Source organism: Vicugna pacos, chromosome 6 (genome assembly GCF_048564905.1).
Source record: "Vicugna pacos chromosome 6, VicPac4, whole genome shotgun sequence".
In the NCBI taxonomy this organism is placed as follows: Eukaryota; Metazoa; Chordata; class Mammalia; order Artiodactyla; family Camelidae; genus Vicugna; species Vicugna pacos.
Genome location: NC_132992.1, coordinates 55,526,598 through 55,543,902, shown reverse-complemented (window position 1 = coordinate 55,543,902; position 17,305 = coordinate 55,526,598). Strand labels below are relative to the sequence as shown.

General features: G+C 50.4%; 1 protein-coding gene across 5 annotated transcripts; it reads left to right on the top strand.

Annotated features, from left to right (window-relative positions):
* Positions 1-6,415: 6,415 nt before the first annotated feature.
* BMP4 (bone morphogenetic protein 4) lies at positions 6,416-13,600 on the top strand. 5 transcript variants are annotated; one of them, XM_072963063.1, is made up of 4 exons: positions 6,416-6,438; positions 9,978-10,102; positions 11,156-11,532; positions 12,486-13,600. In XM_072963063.1, exons 3-4 carry the CDS (start codon positions 11,163-11,165, stop codon positions 13,340-13,342), a joined length of 1,227 nt encoding a protein of 408 aa, XP_072819164.1. In that variant the 5' UTR covers positions 6,416-6,438; positions 9,978-10,102; positions 11,156-11,162; the 3' UTR covers positions 13,343-13,600. The 5 variants fall into 5 exon arrangements, with proteins under 5 accessions (XP_072819164.1, XP_072819161.1, XP_072819163.1 ...); XM_072963060.1 differs by lacking the exon at positions 6,416-6,438 and adding an exon at positions 6,624-6,753 and having other exon boundaries at positions 11,209-11,532; XM_072963062.1 differs by lacking the exon at positions 6,416-6,438 and adding an exon at positions 6,625-6,753.
* Positions 13,601-17,305: the final 3,705 nt, after the last annotated feature.

Sequence of the window (17,305 nt, the reverse complement as noted above, 5' to 3'; positions counted from 1 at the left end):
GTGTAGTCGCCAAGCTAAAAATAACGCCGAACCGCACGCGACCAGGCGGTGCGGGAAGCGAGGTGGCCTCCACCCACAGCGCCGACACCCTGTGCCCGCCGGGCAGTCCCAGCCGGCGTCTGAGTGGAGAGGGCGCAGGGTGAGGAGCTAGAGCGAGGCCCCCGCAGGCAGGCGGCGAGGAGCGGGGAGGCACTGGGGCTGCGAGTCTCCTGCCCTCGGCCTGCTGGGCATCTGCGACGGCAGAGGAGGAGCGCGGCTGCGAGTCCCGGGCGTGTGCACCTGCCCCTCCGCCGCCGCCTGCGCAGGTGAGAGCAGGGTGTCGCCGTCACTCGGCAGACGCGGGTCGGCCCCTTCCTCCGCCTCTCACCCCACACCCTTTACTCACAACTTAGGGTCCTCCCACCCCTCTTCGATTTCTCTGACTCCTTGAATCCAAGTTTGTGTGATCTCTGAGCCCAGCTTCGGGGACTTCAGGGCTCGAAAAGGGCCAATCCCCGGCCACGTGCACTTCAGATCTCTCTGTGACCGAGCTGGGACTCTGCTTTGGCGAGGGGGCGAGAGGCACTCCTTCGGAGCCCTGTTTTCTCTGTCACTTTCATGTCCCCAGCCCAGTTCCCCAAGCCGGGGGCTTATGTAACCTGGAGAATCATAGAGCCTATGTCTTTCTCTGAAGCTGTTACCTCTCCTTTGGGCTTCGTGCATTTCTGTTCTATGAAGTAAGCATCTCGTGTCCCTGACTTTTTTTCCCCAGAGACTGACGCTTTGCAATGCCCAGTCCGAGCCTCTCAGCCAGAAGAGGTGTACAAAGTGCAGATGCCCCCAGGCGCTTCCCTTCGGGCCCAGCGGTTCCTGCCCTCCCCTGCTGGGGAAAAACGCAGGCGGCTGCGGCGGCGGCAGCATCTTGTCCTCTACCTTGGTCTGCGCTGGTCCCCAGAGGCAAGGCCTTGGTTAGTGTTAACTGCTCTTCTTGGGGAGCCTCCAGAGTAGACTCCCTGAAGCCACAGGTCGGTTTCTTCCCTGCTGCGGCTACCACGTGACTACAGATCTTACTTCTCCTAGCTTTGCTTCTGCAACCCTTTGGTTGCCTGAGGTGACTGGAAACATTGTCACTTGCTGGTAGACTTCAAATAATGGTCAAAGAAAATAAATCTAAGAAATCATTTCAAAAGAATATTTTTAGTAGTTGAAAGATAACCTGAATAGAAAAGTGCACAAATCTTATGTATACAACCTGATGAGTTTTCACGAAGTGAGCATTGTCAGCAAGCATGTTTGAGTGTTTATTACATCTAGACATAATCCCTGAGGAAATTACAAATAATACACTTTTATTCTTGAAAAGGACATTGGTGCCGAGGACCTTCCTCCCCAAGGACCTTGAAATATTTAGGCTATTTGTAAAAAATCCCAGTTTTATTTACACAATAAAAATTTCTTGGATCATATACTCCTTTGGACAAAATTTTTCTTGCAAAAGACTAGAAAGCTGTTAAGCACGAGTTGAGGGGAGAATGTTAGATGGTATTGCCTAGTTGACATCTGGTTGGGAAACACTTGGTACAGCCTGATGTCCATGTAGGACTCTGCTCCTGCTTCCAAAATGTTTATACTGCATTGTATGCAGGTCACACTGTTCATGCACGACAGGGAGAGAAAGAGAATAAGAAGGATGGTGCGCTGAGAATGAAGACATTCCAAGATTTTAACCTTTTTGCCCCATTACATAATAATTTATTTCCAAAAAGCATCCCTGCTGTAGAATCTGGTGGGTGCAAGCCGACCAGTTTTTAAGCAAAGGAAGCCTAAAACAGGGAGGAGCCAAATACCCTTCATTGTATGCCACTCCCATCCTCTTTGTCATAACCCTTCCGAGGAAAGGGAGGAATTTCAATATCCATGCCCTGTCTGCCATCCACATGTTAAACATGTTAAGACATAAAAGCAGTCTTTTCATCTGTCTGATCTCTCTGGAGTCTTCATTAGAGTTCTCGGTCCATTTCTGATGGTCTGCTTTAAAGGATTAAAAAAACAAACCAACCATGTTTCAGAAGGTAGCAAGACAACAATGTAAGGCACAGGGAACTGAAGTGGTGGTAACATTTTGTTTTGTTCATGAGAAAATACTAGAATCCAGTATTATTTAGCTTTGAGTGAGGTATTTAAAGGGTTGACAGCAGTCTCAAATGTTTGGAGAAGGAAATTTTTGCAACCAGGTTTAAATCTCTTCTGCAGACCAGGGAAAAGGAAGTGGGTTTACATTTTAGCAAGAGGTAGAAAGAAAAATTGTTAAAAGTCAGAAGTGTTAGGGATCAGAAAAATCAGAGATGAGAAATGCTTTGGATAAGTCATCTGGTCTGTTTCCTTGCTCTCAGTAGTTACGACTGCCTGCTTTGACAGGCACTAGTTATCTTGGCAGAGATATGCTCTTGGGTCAGATCTGTACAGATAAATCGTAATGGTTGTTAACTCAGTGCATGCAAATTCACGTCAACAGCCTATATTCAGTCAACACCGGAGATGTGTGCAGTGCCAATGATTACAAAATCAATGTGAGATATAACCGCTGCTTTAAAAAGTTTATCACTAACCATAAATAAAACTCAAGACCAGGGTGGCTCTTCACCTACTTTGCTCATATAATCGTTACCTTTGCAAAGACTAATAATAGCTAATATCTATTGTGCACTTATGTGCCTGCCATTTTATTACATTAACTCATTTAATGCTCATAAAAACATTATAAAATAGGAATTATTACTCTCAGATTACAAATGAAGAAACCAAGACTCTAGACGTTAAGCCATCTGACTGTGATTTTAACTCGTAGAGATACTGTTTCTTGATCTTGGGGCCTGAGAAAAGACCTGTGAGGAATCTGGTCCATCCTCACATTTTACAATGAGGAAATGGAGACCAGCAAAGGTAAGCAGCCTCTTACTCAAGATCACAACCTTTTCCCAGGGAAGGTCACATGAAGTCTTGTCCTAAGGTGGGCTATGTAATAATAAGAGCAGGAGGAGATAAGCTTCTGGGTCTTGATTTTGTTTTGTCCTCTAAGAACCAGGAAGATAACTGAAATTCTCCGAAAGAGCATGCTGCAAGGAGAGTGCTGCAGCCGGTGTCCTGGCCTTGGGACAGCCCCCCAGGACAAGTCAGGAACTGTGGCCACGGGGATCCTTCCACCTCTCTGCAGGCCCAGCTCAGGGATTGTGGGGGTGAAAAACTGAGCTGGTCTGAATTTTGGGACTACCACCTACTAGCTCTGGGACCTTGAGCAACTCTCTCACCTTCAGATTCTCATTTGTAGAACTGAGTTTTTACGAGGGTTATTATGAGGGCTAGACAGCAAATATAGGACAAATGGTAAATATTAATAAGAGAAACAAATGGCTTCTGAGATCCTTCATAATTCCAATTCCAATTTATCTTACTGCTTCTCAAAAGTCAGCAGTGATGCTGGGAATTTCTTCCAAGTACCCCCATGGCTTCAAAAGACACTTCATTAGCAAAGAATGTTTGAAGACTTGATGGGGTTTTTAGTCAAGGACCTAGAAGCAAGGACTACTCCATCTGTAGGATTAGAAATCTTTTCACTTGTAAGACCTATTTGGTGTTCTCTGGATATAGTAATGCTATGATTACCATATTCAACAATTTATAAAGCACAAGCCAAGTATATTCCTTGCCTGTTTAATAATGTCTTGGTATCAGCCTTTTAATGGTGTCTATCAGCCCTGAAAATATAAGTGAAATAACTTAAAGCAGTAGTTTAAGCTTTTGAGTGTTCAGAATCATCAGGGAATCTTGTGAAATATGTACATTTCTGGGTCCAGATCTCAGGCAGCACGGTCAGGAAATCTGCATTTTCATCAGCACCTCCAGCCTTGTTCTGAAGCTTATGGTCCTCAGAACATACCTTGAGAAAGGCTGTTCTAAGGGCTCCCTGTCCAGCTACTCTTTCCAGATGCTTTCCAGGAAAAACCCAACAAATGAATGTGCTTCATTCTGCAGTAGCAGCAAAGCAACAATAGTTGCTCTTGAATTATGACAGACTTCTCCTCCTAATCTATATGCTTGAAGGATACAGTTTCATTTGATCCAATCATATTATACTCTATAAAAACATTCAGATTCATAAGTTAGCTTGGGATAGGGAAAAGTCTGGACTGATCGCCCTCACCAGCTCTGATCTCTAGGCTGTGATTGATTTAGCTCTCTAGCCAACAAGGAATTTGTTCTTTGGCATGAGAGAGAGGAAACTAAAAAGAAGAGGAATGAGTAAAGGAAGTTGATAATAGATGGTTTGCACCCATCTAAAATGTGGGCTTGGAAAAAAGCTGTCCCAAGAGAACTGAACTAAGCACTCTCCCTACACATCTGAAGATTCATATCAGGGTCTAAACCACGTATGGTGGGGGGGCTTAATTAGAAACTCCTGGACCAGGAGTTTCACAGACTCATGCATGGGCCAATGGCCACTTTATTATCTGGGCTTCAGCAAAATGAGATAATAGCTAGCATCCAAAAACATTTGGGTTTAAAAAAGGAAAAAAATAATTATCTGGTGCTTTAAAAAAATCCCTGCTTTTAAGCACAGCATATCACTGTTGTTTTCGAGTTTAAATATTAAGGAACACATTTTGTTAATCATTAAAACAATAGTGATTGATTTAGGGGGCTTGGTGAACATTTAATCTGTCCTTACTCCAGGCAGTGTACTGAAGGAGCACACTGCTTAGTGCCCCAGGATGGACATTAGGTAACTATTTAATGGAGTTTCAATTCTGTGTTGTTATTATTAATAATTAATGTAATTTTGATTATGTTGGAGGCTGGAGGTATACTGTCAGTCATCCATTCCAGGTGGTGGCACTGCCCTACCCTGTTTAATCAGAAGTTATTAGAGGAGCTGAGCTCAGCAGTGATTTAAGTGAAAGAAGGTTGATGTTCAATAAAATTTCAATTAAAAATTTAAATCATTTTCAAATTAAAAAGTGTCATGGAAATTATCTGGCGTAATTCTTTCATTCTGCCGATGAGAAAACTGAGGCCCATGAGAATGAAAGGACTTGCCCAAAGCCACTCAGCTTGGCTCTCTTGTTTGATGCATTACTGGTCTAAAAACCTTACAGGCCTAACAGAAGGGATGGCAGGAGGCCGGGGCCCTGCTCCCACAGTTGTTTCTCTGATCTCGTGCACTTCCCACCCTTTGTAATCTGTGTTCCACACAGGAAGTAGTTCCTGTTTTCTAAATACTGGAGGTGTGTGAAGGTGATGTTTTTATAGAAGGGATACCCTGGACCAATATCCTTTTAAGTAAAGACCTAAATGCTCTGCGTGAGACAGTGAAGTGCAATGTCTATCCCAGGGTAAGAAATCCAGGACAGGAAATGCTCCATCCTTTAGCATTCCCCGGGCTACCCTACCTGGTGCTCAGGGTGGTGACCCTCAGCCCCACCCTGCCCTGCGGCAGTAAGTAGCTCAGGACTCCAGAGCAGAGGCTGTGATTTACTTCAAGGCTCCAGGAAGGTCCCTTTAACCTGGCTGTCCTTCCCCTTCCACGTTTGTAAAACAGAGATGATGCTATCTTTCTCATGCTCCATCAGAGGCACTGTGTGAAATTAGCTCCTGTGTGGGAAGGTTTTAAAGCCACATATTCCACCTCCCTGCTAATATGATTAATAGCACTTTCTTGTAGGAATGGGCCAACTCCTCATCCCCCTTCCTCCTTTAAAAACAGACCAAAGGGTATCTTTTCTTGTCTCCTTGTGGCCAGAAAGGTTGTTGCTTCTGTGGTTGTTACCTCCTTAGAAGGTCAGTGTGCTGAGGTTCAGGATTCCTAGGTGCCCACAAACAACAACGAAAATCAAAAACAATAACAAAAATAACTGCTGTGGCAGTCCGTAAGAGTACTTCTGAGTTATAAGCAGACTTTTCGGACTGCAAAAGCGTGGCCCCAGCCTGTCTCTAAGCCACCTCTATCCTCAAAAGGGTTAGGTCTGAAGAGGGGGGGTGGGGGTGGGGAAGGAGACCGTTTATTGGGGCTGACTTTCTGAGGGTCATCACCAAGGCTTTCCACAAGAAGCATTTTTAAAAATGTTTTGGAAGGAAAGTCATCTTTTAATAGCCAAAAAGTTACGTCTTTTAGGCACACAGCTCTGCGCACAGCCTGTTTCTCAACGTTTGAAAATCCTTTAACAGTTTATGGAAGGCCTCCCTTTAAACCAATCCAACAGCTCCTTTCTCCATAACCTGATTTTAGAGGTGTTTCATTATCTCTAATTACTCGGGGTAAATGGTGATTACTCAGTGTTTTAATCATCAGTTTGGGCAGCAGTTACTCTAAACGCAGGGAAGCCCAGACTCCCATGGGTATTTTTGGAAGGTACGGCGACTAGTCGGTGCATGCTTTCTAGTACCTCTGCACGTGGTCCCCAGGTGAGCCCCGGCCGCTTCTCTGAGCTGGAGGCAGCGGCGTCCCAGCCAGGGCGGCAGCTGCGGACTCTGGCGCTGCCCGGGTTTCCGGGACCAGGGCCTGCGAGGCGAGGCCCGGCGGCTGGATGGGAGGATGTGGGCGGGGCTCCCATCCCAGAAAGGGAGGCGAGCGAGGGAGGAGGGAAGAAGGGAGGGGCTGCCGGGGAAGAGGAGGAGGAAGGAAAGAAAGAAAGAGAGAGGGAAGAGGAGGAAGAAGATGCAAGAAGGCAGAGGAGGAGGGAGGGAGGGAAGAGGAGCGGAGCTCCGCCCGGAAGCTAGGTGAGTTTGGCATCTGAGCCGAGGGACGTGAGCCTGCGACGCCGCTGCTGATCCGGGCTGAGTGTCTCGCCTCTCTCCCTGATGGGATTCCCGTCCGCGCCGTCTCGAGCCTGCTGCGCCCCAGTCCTCGGCCCTCGCCCAGGTTCACTGCAGCCGTTCAGAGGTCCCAAGGAGCTGCTGCTGGCGAGCCCGCTTCTTCAGGGACCTATGGTGAGCGAGGCTACCTGGCGAGGGGCGGAGGGGAGCTAGGGCGCATCTCTGAGGAGAGAGACAAGGGGCTCTGGCTGTGGCCGAGGCAAAAGGTGGCCTTCCCCTCTCTGTCCCCCCCCCCCCAATCGTAGTGCTAGAGGTAGGGATGCTGGCACTGAAAGACACTTCCACGTACGCTACTGCCTCTACCCAGACCACTTTCTCGGTCCCGTGACCCCGGGGAGATTTCCACCTTTGGTAGGTTCGGGGCAGGAGAGGAGAAAAGAGAAATCTTTATTTGAAGGTCATTAGGAAAGACTGTGGGGTCTTGAGTGGAATACGTTGCCCGTGGACTAGTATTTGTGATCCCCAGATGGACAGGGCCAGGGGAGAAAAGGGAGTCAGGCTGTGAGGTCCGGAGAGAGTGAGGGGGCTGAGGCACGGCCAGGTGGAGAGAGAACACCTAACCAGGGCCAGTTCTTCGGTGGAGAGCGCAGTTCTTCTGCTTCTGGAGCGTGCGCACCACCGGAGAGGCTGCGTCTAGAGTGTCACCGGACCCGGCCACCAGCAGGCGAAAGCCCCCGAGAGCTGGTGGACCACCGCTGCCCAACACAACTCCACGAGCTATTTTCATTGACTTGAAGCATCCAAGGAGCGTCTCCCTCTATTATTTCATGGTGTCGGTCTGTAGGGATGATGGCCGGGATGCTAGCTGATCCGGGACACGACTTCCTGCGGTGTTTGCGTTCTTCAGGGAGTCCCTGGCGAGACGCACAGCGGACGCGCGGCTCTTACTGGTCCTCCTGTCCCGGAGCCGACGGGACAGTGTCTCGGGATTCCCGGGTCCCGCGCGGCCTCAGACGCTTCCAAGGCACCGCTTAAGTGGATAGTTTGTGAGGATCGCGGTTTGTAAGCTGAAGGCTTTGTAAGATGTTAAAATCCCCAAAGACATAGACTTGGTAAACTGAGGCCACCTTTGAATAAACTGGCGTTGGGGATAAGCTCCGGCAGGGAAATAAAGGATAGTCGCCACGAGTTGCATCCCCTCCCCCCCAAGAAAAAGTTCTAGAGATGAAAGTGCTTTTAGGCTTTTTTAAATTTTAAAAAAAATCAAAGGAGAAAAATGTGATTAGAGACGAATCCTACTGAATCTGAAATTGAAACACAACCTGCTCTTCTCCCAGCCTCTGGGTTTTAGGCGCAGCGCGCGCTCCCGCTGCCGCCCTGGGAGATTCCTAGGTCAGAGGATTGTCCCGGGACTGTGGGCGCCCGCCCCTTCCACTGCCCTTCGCCTGCGGGGACTGGCCCTTCTCTGTCTGCTTTTCCTATTTCTGGAGCTCCTCCCATGGGGCATTTTTAGGGTTCCAGGCATCTCAACCAAACTCTTTGCTCTTCCCACTCTTTCGCAGTCAGCCACAGCGGTGGCGCGGGAGCGGGAAAACCTTAAACCGCTCAAAAAGCGGCGCGGCTATCGCCCGGCGCAGACGGTCGCGTAGGGGCGCCCGCGGCCTCCGCACCCCGGCCAGTGCGGTGTCGGGCGGCGCCGGGCAGCCGCGCCCGGGAGGAAGGGCTAAGCGCTTGATCCTTTACTCTTCTTCGCCCAAGCCTTCCTGAGAGTGCCCCCAGTAAGAAAATCAGATTTGTAGGGGAGAGTGAGGTCGGCAACATGAGCCATCGAGCTCTGAAGCGACCCAAGGCAGGAACTGGGAACGACCTCAGGAAAGGGCGGCCGAGTGTCGCGCGCTTTGCAGCGGGAGTCTTGGGACTCGGGACCCTGGACGGGCCCGGGCTGACGCAGAGTTGCATGGATCAGGGTTTCGAAAAGGCCCCCGTGCTGAGCGACCCACGCGTGTAGCATCTTCGGTTAGCTTAAGGACAGCCCAGTAATCCCTTGAGCTGTGGGTTGGTAAAATTCTTGAAGAAATATTTGCTGCGACTCTGCAGCTGGTGCAAAGGAGGAAGGGGGTGGGGGAGGAAGTGGCGGGGGAGGAGTAGTGGTTTAAAAAAGACTGGCTAGGGGAAGACAGAGAGACGCAGACGCAGAGGTCGAGCGCAGGCCGAAAGCTGTTCACGGTTTTCTCCTGGGAGTGCGGTGGGATTTTCTTTCTGTGCCGGGTCGGGAGTTGTAAAACCTCCGCGACATTGAGACCTGGAACATGTGATGACCCCTTTCCGAGGAGACGCCTCTTTGAGAATCTGCCCCTTGAATGGCCCGCCGACCACTTTCTTTGGGGATTTGCTTTGCTCGGGGTGGGGGGACGCCGCGGTGCGGAGATTCTCTCCATAAAGGAAGCGAGAAAAGAGCCTACCGGCCGCTCCCGCATCACTTTCTCACACCGATCACCGCGCCTAACCATCTCCCCTCCCGCCCCGCCTGACAGGGTCAGCAGCTTTTGGCTGGGAGCTAAAGCGGCTGCCCGGTTCCTCTGAACACTTGCAGGCGTCCGCCGGCGGGGAATCTAGCTGTCGCTGGGGCAGTATTTCGCCTCGGGGAGACCCTGGATAGGAAGTGGAGGGGGGTGCGCGCGCGTGTGTGTGTCCCTCAGCACTTTCCTTTTTAAATGTCCCTTGATGGTAAGGCTTTCAGCCGCTGAACCTCCACCACCCCCGATCCCGGCCCCACTTGAGCCGGGTTCGCGCTGAAAGGCGCAGCCCCTACAATGCTCCCGAGATCCTCCGGCTTCAGGCCGCTGGCGCGAGGGCCCAACCCCCGAAGCCCCGAAGGCCGCAGGTAGAGGTGAGGACCGAGTCCTCCACGCGCTGGACCCGGAGATCGGCCGAGGGGTCGCCCGAGCGCCGCCCGGAGTTCCTCCCGGACCGCAGGAGGCTCCGGCGGCAGACGCGGAGGCTGGCCTCTCCGGGAGGGGGCGGGGCCGCGGGCGGGCGGGCAGCGGGGCGGAGGAGAGCGCGCGGGCCCTTTCGCCGCCCGCCGAAGCTCGGGGCGGGGCCTCTGCGTTCACGTGACTCAGAGGGGCTGGAAGAAAAACAGAGTCCGTCTGCGCCAGAGTCTCATTATATTCAAATATTCATTTTAGGAGCCATTCCGTAGTGCCATCCAGAGCAACGCACTGCCGCAGCTCCTCTGAGCCTTTCCAGCAAGTTTGTTCAAGATTGGCTGTCAAGAATCATGGACTGTTATTATATGCCTTGTTTTCTGTCAGTGAGTAGACACCTCTTCCTTCCCTCCTCCCGGGAGTTCAATCTGCCCTCCCCACCTGTGCTCGCTTCGTGTCCCTCCCGTCGGACCTTCCTTCCAGAGTCCACACTCTGCTTTCTGGCAGCGCTGTCGCTTTCTTCTTGGCCTGGTGGCCGCTGTGCGCCTAACATACCAGTTCTATTTAAAGTGCTGCTTGCTCCCACTCTCAGTCTCTCTCAAATCCGTGCCTTGCTAGAAAGGGGAGAGAGGGGGCTAAAGAGGTGAAAGGTCCGCAGCTCCGGGGGCTAAACACCCTCTTCCCCACTTGACAGGGGAGCGCCCAGTGCCCCCAGGGCGCGTTTCCAGCTGCTTGTCAAAACTCACAGAGATCACACTCTCGGAATCATCCCCCACAGCCTTCCCTGGGACTGAGCTAGCGGGAGCGATCAGATGCTTTTTGCTGGGCATTTCAAACTCACCAGCCACAGTAAAATGAACCCCCACGCCATTCGGTCAGCTCCCAGATCCTGCCGCCCAGTGTCTTCGCCCTGCCCCTGTTTCTCTACTTTCCCTCCCTCCTGCTCCGAACCAGCTGGAAGTTGTGGAAGTTGGGCTCAGAGGGCGGAGAAGAAGGGCGGGTGGAGAAAGAGGGGGAGAGAGGCAGAAGGTCTGAAGTGGAGAGGAGAGCGATGGCATTTTAATTCTCCCTCCCCCACCCTTTTCTACCTCCTCAATGTTAACTGTTTATCCTTGAAGAAGCCAAGCTGAGATCATGGCTCAGATAGCAGTTGGGACAAAAAAAGATTAACAGGATGGAGGCTATCTGATTTGGGGTTATTTGACTGTAAACAAGTTAGACCAAGTAATTACAGGGCAATTCCTACTTTCAGGCCGTGCATGGCTGCAGCTGTGGTGGGGGGTGTGTGAGGGAGAAGACACAAACTTGATCTCTCTGACCTGTTGTACATCTTGACCCTCTATCTCCAGCCCTATATGCGTGTGCAGAGACATCTCTATTTCTCTCTAGTTATTGGTGTTTATTTATTCTTTAACCTTCCACCTCCTCCCCCTCCCCAGAGACACCATGATTCCTGGTAACCGAATGCTGATGGTCGTTTTATTATGCCAAGTCCTGCTAGGAGGCGCGAGCCATGCTAGTCTGATACCTGAGACGGGGAAGAAAAAAGTCGCCGAGATTCAGGGCCACGCGGGAGGACGCCGCTCAGGGCAGAGCCATGAGCTCCTTCGGGACTTCGAGGCTACACTCCTGCAGATGTTCGGGCTGCGCCGCCGCCCGCAGCCTAGCAAGAGCGCAGTCATCCCGGATTACATGCGGGATCTTTACCGGCTCCAGTCTGGGGAGGAGGAGGAAGAACAGGTCCACAGCACGGGTCTGGTGTATCCTGAGCGCCCCGCCAGTCGGGCCAACACCGTGAGGAGTTTCCACCATGAAGGTTAGTCTCTGTCCCCAGCCTGGGCTGGGGAGGGCCAGGAGGGCTGCCTGGTGGGGCAGTGGAAGCCCTGGGGGAGAAGAGTTCAGGTTACATCAAAGCCCCAAATCTAGGAGGCTGGGGAACTGAGCTGCTTACCTCCAAAGCATTTCCAGAGCTGTGGCTAAATTTGTTTTTTTGGAGACAGGGGAGGGGCTGGGGAGAAGGGGAATGATACCACTCAGTCGTGGTCTTGCCTCGTGGTGTGTTTTTGCTATATCAAAGCCTTTTATGCCAGGTTTCTCTGCCTTTTTTTTTCCAAAGCACCTACTGAATTTAATATTACAGCTGTGTGTTTGTCAGGTTTATTCAATAGGGGCCTTGTAATCCGATCTGAATGTTTCCTAGCGGATGTTTCTTTTCCAAAGTAAATCTGAGTTATTAATCCACCAGCATCATTACTGTGTTGGAATTTATTTTCCCCTCTGTAACATGATCAACAAGGCATGCTCTGTGTTTCCCAGATCGCTGGGGAAATGTTTAGTAACATACTCGAAAGTGGAAGAAGAGGGAGAGGGTGGTTGTGTGCATGTTTCCTCCTGCCTCTGCTCTGTTGGCCCCTCTTTCTTTACAACCACTTGTAAAGAAAACTGTGTACACAAAGCCAAGAGGGCTTTAAAAGGGGAGTCTGATGGTGGTGGAGTAAGGAGTTGACACATGGAAATTATTAGACATATAAAGAAGGCTGGGAGATCTTTCTGTCTTTGGTGCTTGCTGAATGCTAGCTAAGTTTCACCAGTTTGCCAGCTGCCCCACTTATCTGCTCCTTCATATCAAAAGGTATGCTTATTTCCCCCAAATAGGCTTCACTATCTAAGCAGAATTCACCACTCATCCCCCCAACTCTTCGCTATTTCTTGACTTTTCAAACTCTTGAAAAGCTCATGTGCTTTCTTTTCCTCCCCAACTGTGCCTAGAACATCTGGAGAACATCCCAGGGACCAGCGAAAACTCTGCTTTTCGTTTCCTCTTTAACCTCAGCAGCATCCCAGAGAACGAGGTGATCTCGTCTGCAGAGCTTCGACTCTTCCGGGAGCAGGTGGACCAGGGCCCTGACTGGGAGCAGGGCTTCCATCGTATAAACATTTATGAGGTTATGAAGCCCCCGGCAGAAGTGGTGCCCGGGCACCTCATCACACGACTACTGGACACAAGACTGGTTCACCACAATGTGACACGGTGGGAAGCTTTTGATGTGAGCCCTGCGGTCCTTCGCTGGACCCGGGAGAAACAGCCGAACTATGGGCTGGCCATTGAGGTGACCCACCTCCATCAGACACGGACCCATCAGGGCCAGCATGTCAGGATTAGCCGATCGTTACCTCAAGGGAGTGGGGATTGGGCCCAGCTCCGGCCCCTCCTGGTCACCTTTGGCCACGATGGCCGGGGACATGCCTTGACCCGACGCCGGAGGGCCAAGCGTAGCCCCAAGCATCACCCACAGAGGGCCCGGAAGAAGAATAAGAACTGCCGGCGCCACTCGCTCTATGTGGACTTCAGCGATGTGGGCTGGAATGACTGGATTGTGGCCCCACCAGGCTACCAGGCCTTCTACTGCCACGGGGACTGCCCCTTTCCACTGGCTGACCACCTCAACTCAACCAACCACGCCATCGTGCAGACCCTGGTCAACTCCGTCAATTCCAGTATCCCCAAAGCCTGTTGTGTTCCCACCGAACTGAGCGCCATCTCCATGCTGTACCTGGATGAGTATGACAAGGTGGTACTGAAAAATTATCAGGAGATGGTAGTAGAGGGTTGTGGGTGCCGCTGAGGTCAGGCCTTCCTTGGGGACACACACACACACACATCCATCCACTACTCACCTACACACTACACAGACTGCTTTCTTATAGCTGGACTTTTATCTTAAAAAAGAAAAAGGAAAAAAAAAACCTAAACATTCACCTTGACCTTATTTATGACTTTATGTGCAAATGTTTTGACCATATTGATCATATATTTTGACAAAATATATTTATAACTACGTATTAAAAGAAAAAATAAAATGAGTCATTATTTTAAAGGTAAACTATGTTCTTTTTCTCCTTAATCCTTCCTCTCTTCTTTCTGCCCCATCTCTTTTGAATGAGATTTTGTTCTATTAAGGTGGGGCTGGGGGCAGGATGGAAGTCAGAGAGTGGTAACTGGAGGTGGTTAAGTTGGAGGGACAGGAAGTAAACTGATGGTGGAGGATGGTAATTGCCAGGATGAATTGTTTTCCATTTCTATTTAATGTTAACAAGGACAAGGACGCAGCATCCTCTCCCATCTGGATGACACATGCCTTGGAGAAACAGTGGGATGAAAGGAGTAGGCCAGATTAAAGACTTCGTTTGGGGCTCCTTGTACATCCTCTGTTTTTGTTCACCTGTTAGAGGTGTGTCCCAGCCAAGTGTGATGGAGAAGAGTCTCAACTCTAGGGAAATGGTTCTCACCTCTGCTTTGATGATACCCCAAGGTGTCTCCAGTTATATTTTAGGCACCAATGTTGTATTTTCAAACCAAAACTAATTTGCACACTCACATATGAGCATGTGTGTATATGTATGTGCGTGCTTTTTTTTTTAAAAAAAAAACAGGAGTTTTGGGGAGTTTGAGAATTGGCTTGTATCCAATAAAACAAATAATGTGCCTTACCTTCAAAAAGTTTGGTGACGACTATTTTAATACTACAAGGTGGAATTCTCCAGTGTTTCTGGACTTTCCCCCTTGTCTCCTATTCCCCAGATGAAGGCTTTCATAGAGTTTAAAATTCCAACAGACTGAGTTGGTTGGAGGGGTGGCAGGTAATGGAGTCAGATACCGAAGGGTCAGAATTTCTAAGTAGGAATTGTGAAACTCTTCCACTGTCTAGAATCTCTCAGGTCAAATACCAGCTCCTTGCGTCTCTCTGCCACCCCTCCCCCCTGCCTTGGAACTGGGCAGAAAGTGATACACCTGATGGCTGTAATGTTCTGAGCCAGAGTTTCTTCAAGGAGGAAGCTCAGTTTTTGGCCAAAGTAAAAACGAAAAATGCTAATGTGCTTAAACAGTCTCCCTCAGTTCAGGGCTGCCAGCGAGGCAAAGAAAGGGCTTTCTGGAATCACATGGATAAAGGGGCTAAGAGGACTAGAGGAGAGACCTTTGCTTTTTCTTACTTGCCACTAGCAACTAGGTTATGCCCTGGAATTTTAGCTTGCTTGGGCTCATTTCTTACATGTGCTTTTTATCTGCATGGGCTTGGATGGGTTTAAGGCAAAAGCAATGTCTTTATATAGTCTGCAGGATGGGCGGTTCAGAGTGCATTCTCTGTCAGGACGAGGTAGGCATGGGTGGCAGTGTGGTGGCCATGTTGGCAGTGAGTGTGCACCCCCTGCACCCATGTACACACACTCTTTCATGTGTTCTTGGGGGTGGGGTGGGGTGGGTGAAGCAGGACTCATTTTTGTTTTTAATTACTGAAGTCCTGCAATCCTCCAAAAGGAGCAGCTTAGTGGAAACCAATAAAAATAGAAGTGGAGCGGTTGCCAAAGCCCCAGCTCCCCGGAGAGCGCAGGTGGAGAGAGGAGATCAGAGCCCCAGGCAAAGGCAGCAAGACTCCACAGTGCCTCCAAAACTCCTTGCAAAGAGGGATGCTTCCCCCCTCCCCTAGCCCCCCAGGTCGCTGCCCCTTTGATTAATGGTAAGGAGGTCGAATAAATCATTTAGGGGAAGCCCATTATGGGTTTCCCTCAGGCAGTCTCATTTTGTTTTGCCCGATTTCCACCAACTTTCTGAAGCGTACGTGTCATTGAAAAAGAACCCACAGATCTCTAGCACTTGGACAAATTATCCGAGGGCGAATCTTGAGCCCAGTGGCAGTCTGGCTCAGGTCACTTTCTAGCAACCACCCTCCCCCTCAACTTCCCCCTCCTTCTACTGGCTTATTTTCAGGAATGGATAATGTTGTTTATTTGTTCAGCCAAATATTTGGTCTGGGGAATTTACCGTGAAATTCTGTGAATTGCATATACCTAGTTAACAAAATAGTCCTAATGCCACAAATGTTAGCATGAAAAACAACAGCTATGGCCAGCTTTAACTCTTTAAATTCTGCTGGAAGGCATAGTCCCGAGGTCCGGGAAGATAAGGAATTGAATGTGTGTGATGACTTAACTTAGGTTTCACTATTTCACATTTTGGGCTAATGTTGGACTCAGTACTTTAGGGAAGCTATAGGGTGAATCTCGTCATTGCTTTTGGATTAAGTCTGCCATTCCTCGCTCCGACCTCCATCCCCTCCATATCTTTTTTGCTCAGAGTAATGTGCTCATTACCTAAAATAAGATGCGGAGGGAGAATCGCTCTCGAGGAGTTCAACAAAGGCGTAACCACATCAGAGGAGCTGCTCGGTAGATCCTTGCCCAACCCTTAAACTCAAACCGGCTTCCTAGGAGCTTAAGAAAAAAATAGCTGGGGGAGCGGGGGATGGGCCCGGAACGCATCACACATTCCCCGACTTTCGTTGCGTAATTCGCTCTGAACCTGCCAGGTGACCTGCTGACTTTGTTTTCTGTCTTGACCATGCTTCATTCCACCACCCCCTTGCCGCCGGGCAGCGCCACACTGAGAGGGCTCAGGGCAGCCGCGGAGCTGGCAGACCCCAGCGATCACCCGGCCTTGGACTGATGTCAAGGTCTGCGGACAGGCTCCGCCCCCCCACCCCCGCTCCCGGAGCTCCCTGGCCCTGGGGCCGCGGGGGCGCCAGTGGGGCGTCCTTCCCACTCGGGACCCGCTGGTGCACCTGGCGGCCTCCGCTCGCACCCGCCCCCTCCAGATCGCAGATTTCAGTCTCTCCCACCCCCATCAGTCCAGGTTATCCGCCCTCGGGAGTCGGGGTGCATAGACCGAGGGATCTGATCAGCGCAGGCAGGTCCGGACATTTCCTGTGAAATGGGGTCAAGCGGCCACTCGGAGCCGTGGAATCTGGGAAGAAAGCTCACCTGGGTGAAAGGGTGCGAGAGGGGTCGAGATCTTGAGGGGCTTTCCGTGGTGATGGAGAGCAGGAATTAAGGAACTCACAGTGGACGAGCATCTTGGAGGGACCGAGTGGGGCGTGGGAGGATGGGGAGCAGAGCGCAGAGCGGACACGGCGCGCCAACTGTCCTCTCGACCTCTTCACAAGGCAGAGCCCCAGGCTCAGCTGAACTGCCCCTGCGCCTTCCCTAACTGCTGGCGAAGAAAGGGAATGGGAGCAGCTTTGGGTGTGCTTGAGTGGAGTCGGCTCATTTCTTTCAGAAACCAGATGCCAAGCCCGTAATACTAGACTCCGCCGCAGACCTCCTCTGGACCAGAGACCCACAGTGCCGATCCCCTCACCCGCCACCCAAAGGCCCGAGCTCAGAATGGTGTGACCTAAGGGGAATCTAGGAGAATAAAGCTTCAGGCCCAAGTCTCCAAACTGTCCCTAATGGTACTTTTGTTTCAACACAGAGCAAGTTGTATTATATGTACACATACTCTTTTTAAAATGAAAAGAATAATTCACAAGTGTTGATGGTGACCTTACATTACCCGAGAATCAGAGTTATTAATATTCCCAGTAGAAATTTAGAATAATTGGTAGACTGTCTAATTAGAACTAATGGGGGAGGGGGGTGGAGATAGCTCAGTGTTAGAGTGTGCAAGCGGTCCTGGGTTCAATCCCCAGTGCCTCCTTTAAGTGAAAAAAAAAAATAGAACTGATGCAGAATTAGTCAGGAGAACCATTTAAGAT

Coding starts and splice junctions, on each gene's coding strand:
- BMP4 (XM_072963060.1), top strand. CDS start 6,692: ATGCAAGAAGGCAGAGGAGGAGGGAGGGAGGGAAGAGGAGCGGAGCTC. Junction 10,103..11,208: donor ATATGCCTTGTTTTCTGTCA/GTGAGTAGACAC, acceptor TATTATGCCAAG/TCCTGCTAGGAGGCGCGAGC. Junction 11,533..12,485: donor GAGGAGTTTCCACCATGAAG/GTTAGTCTCTGT, acceptor AACTGTGCCTAG/AACATCTGGAGAACATCCCA.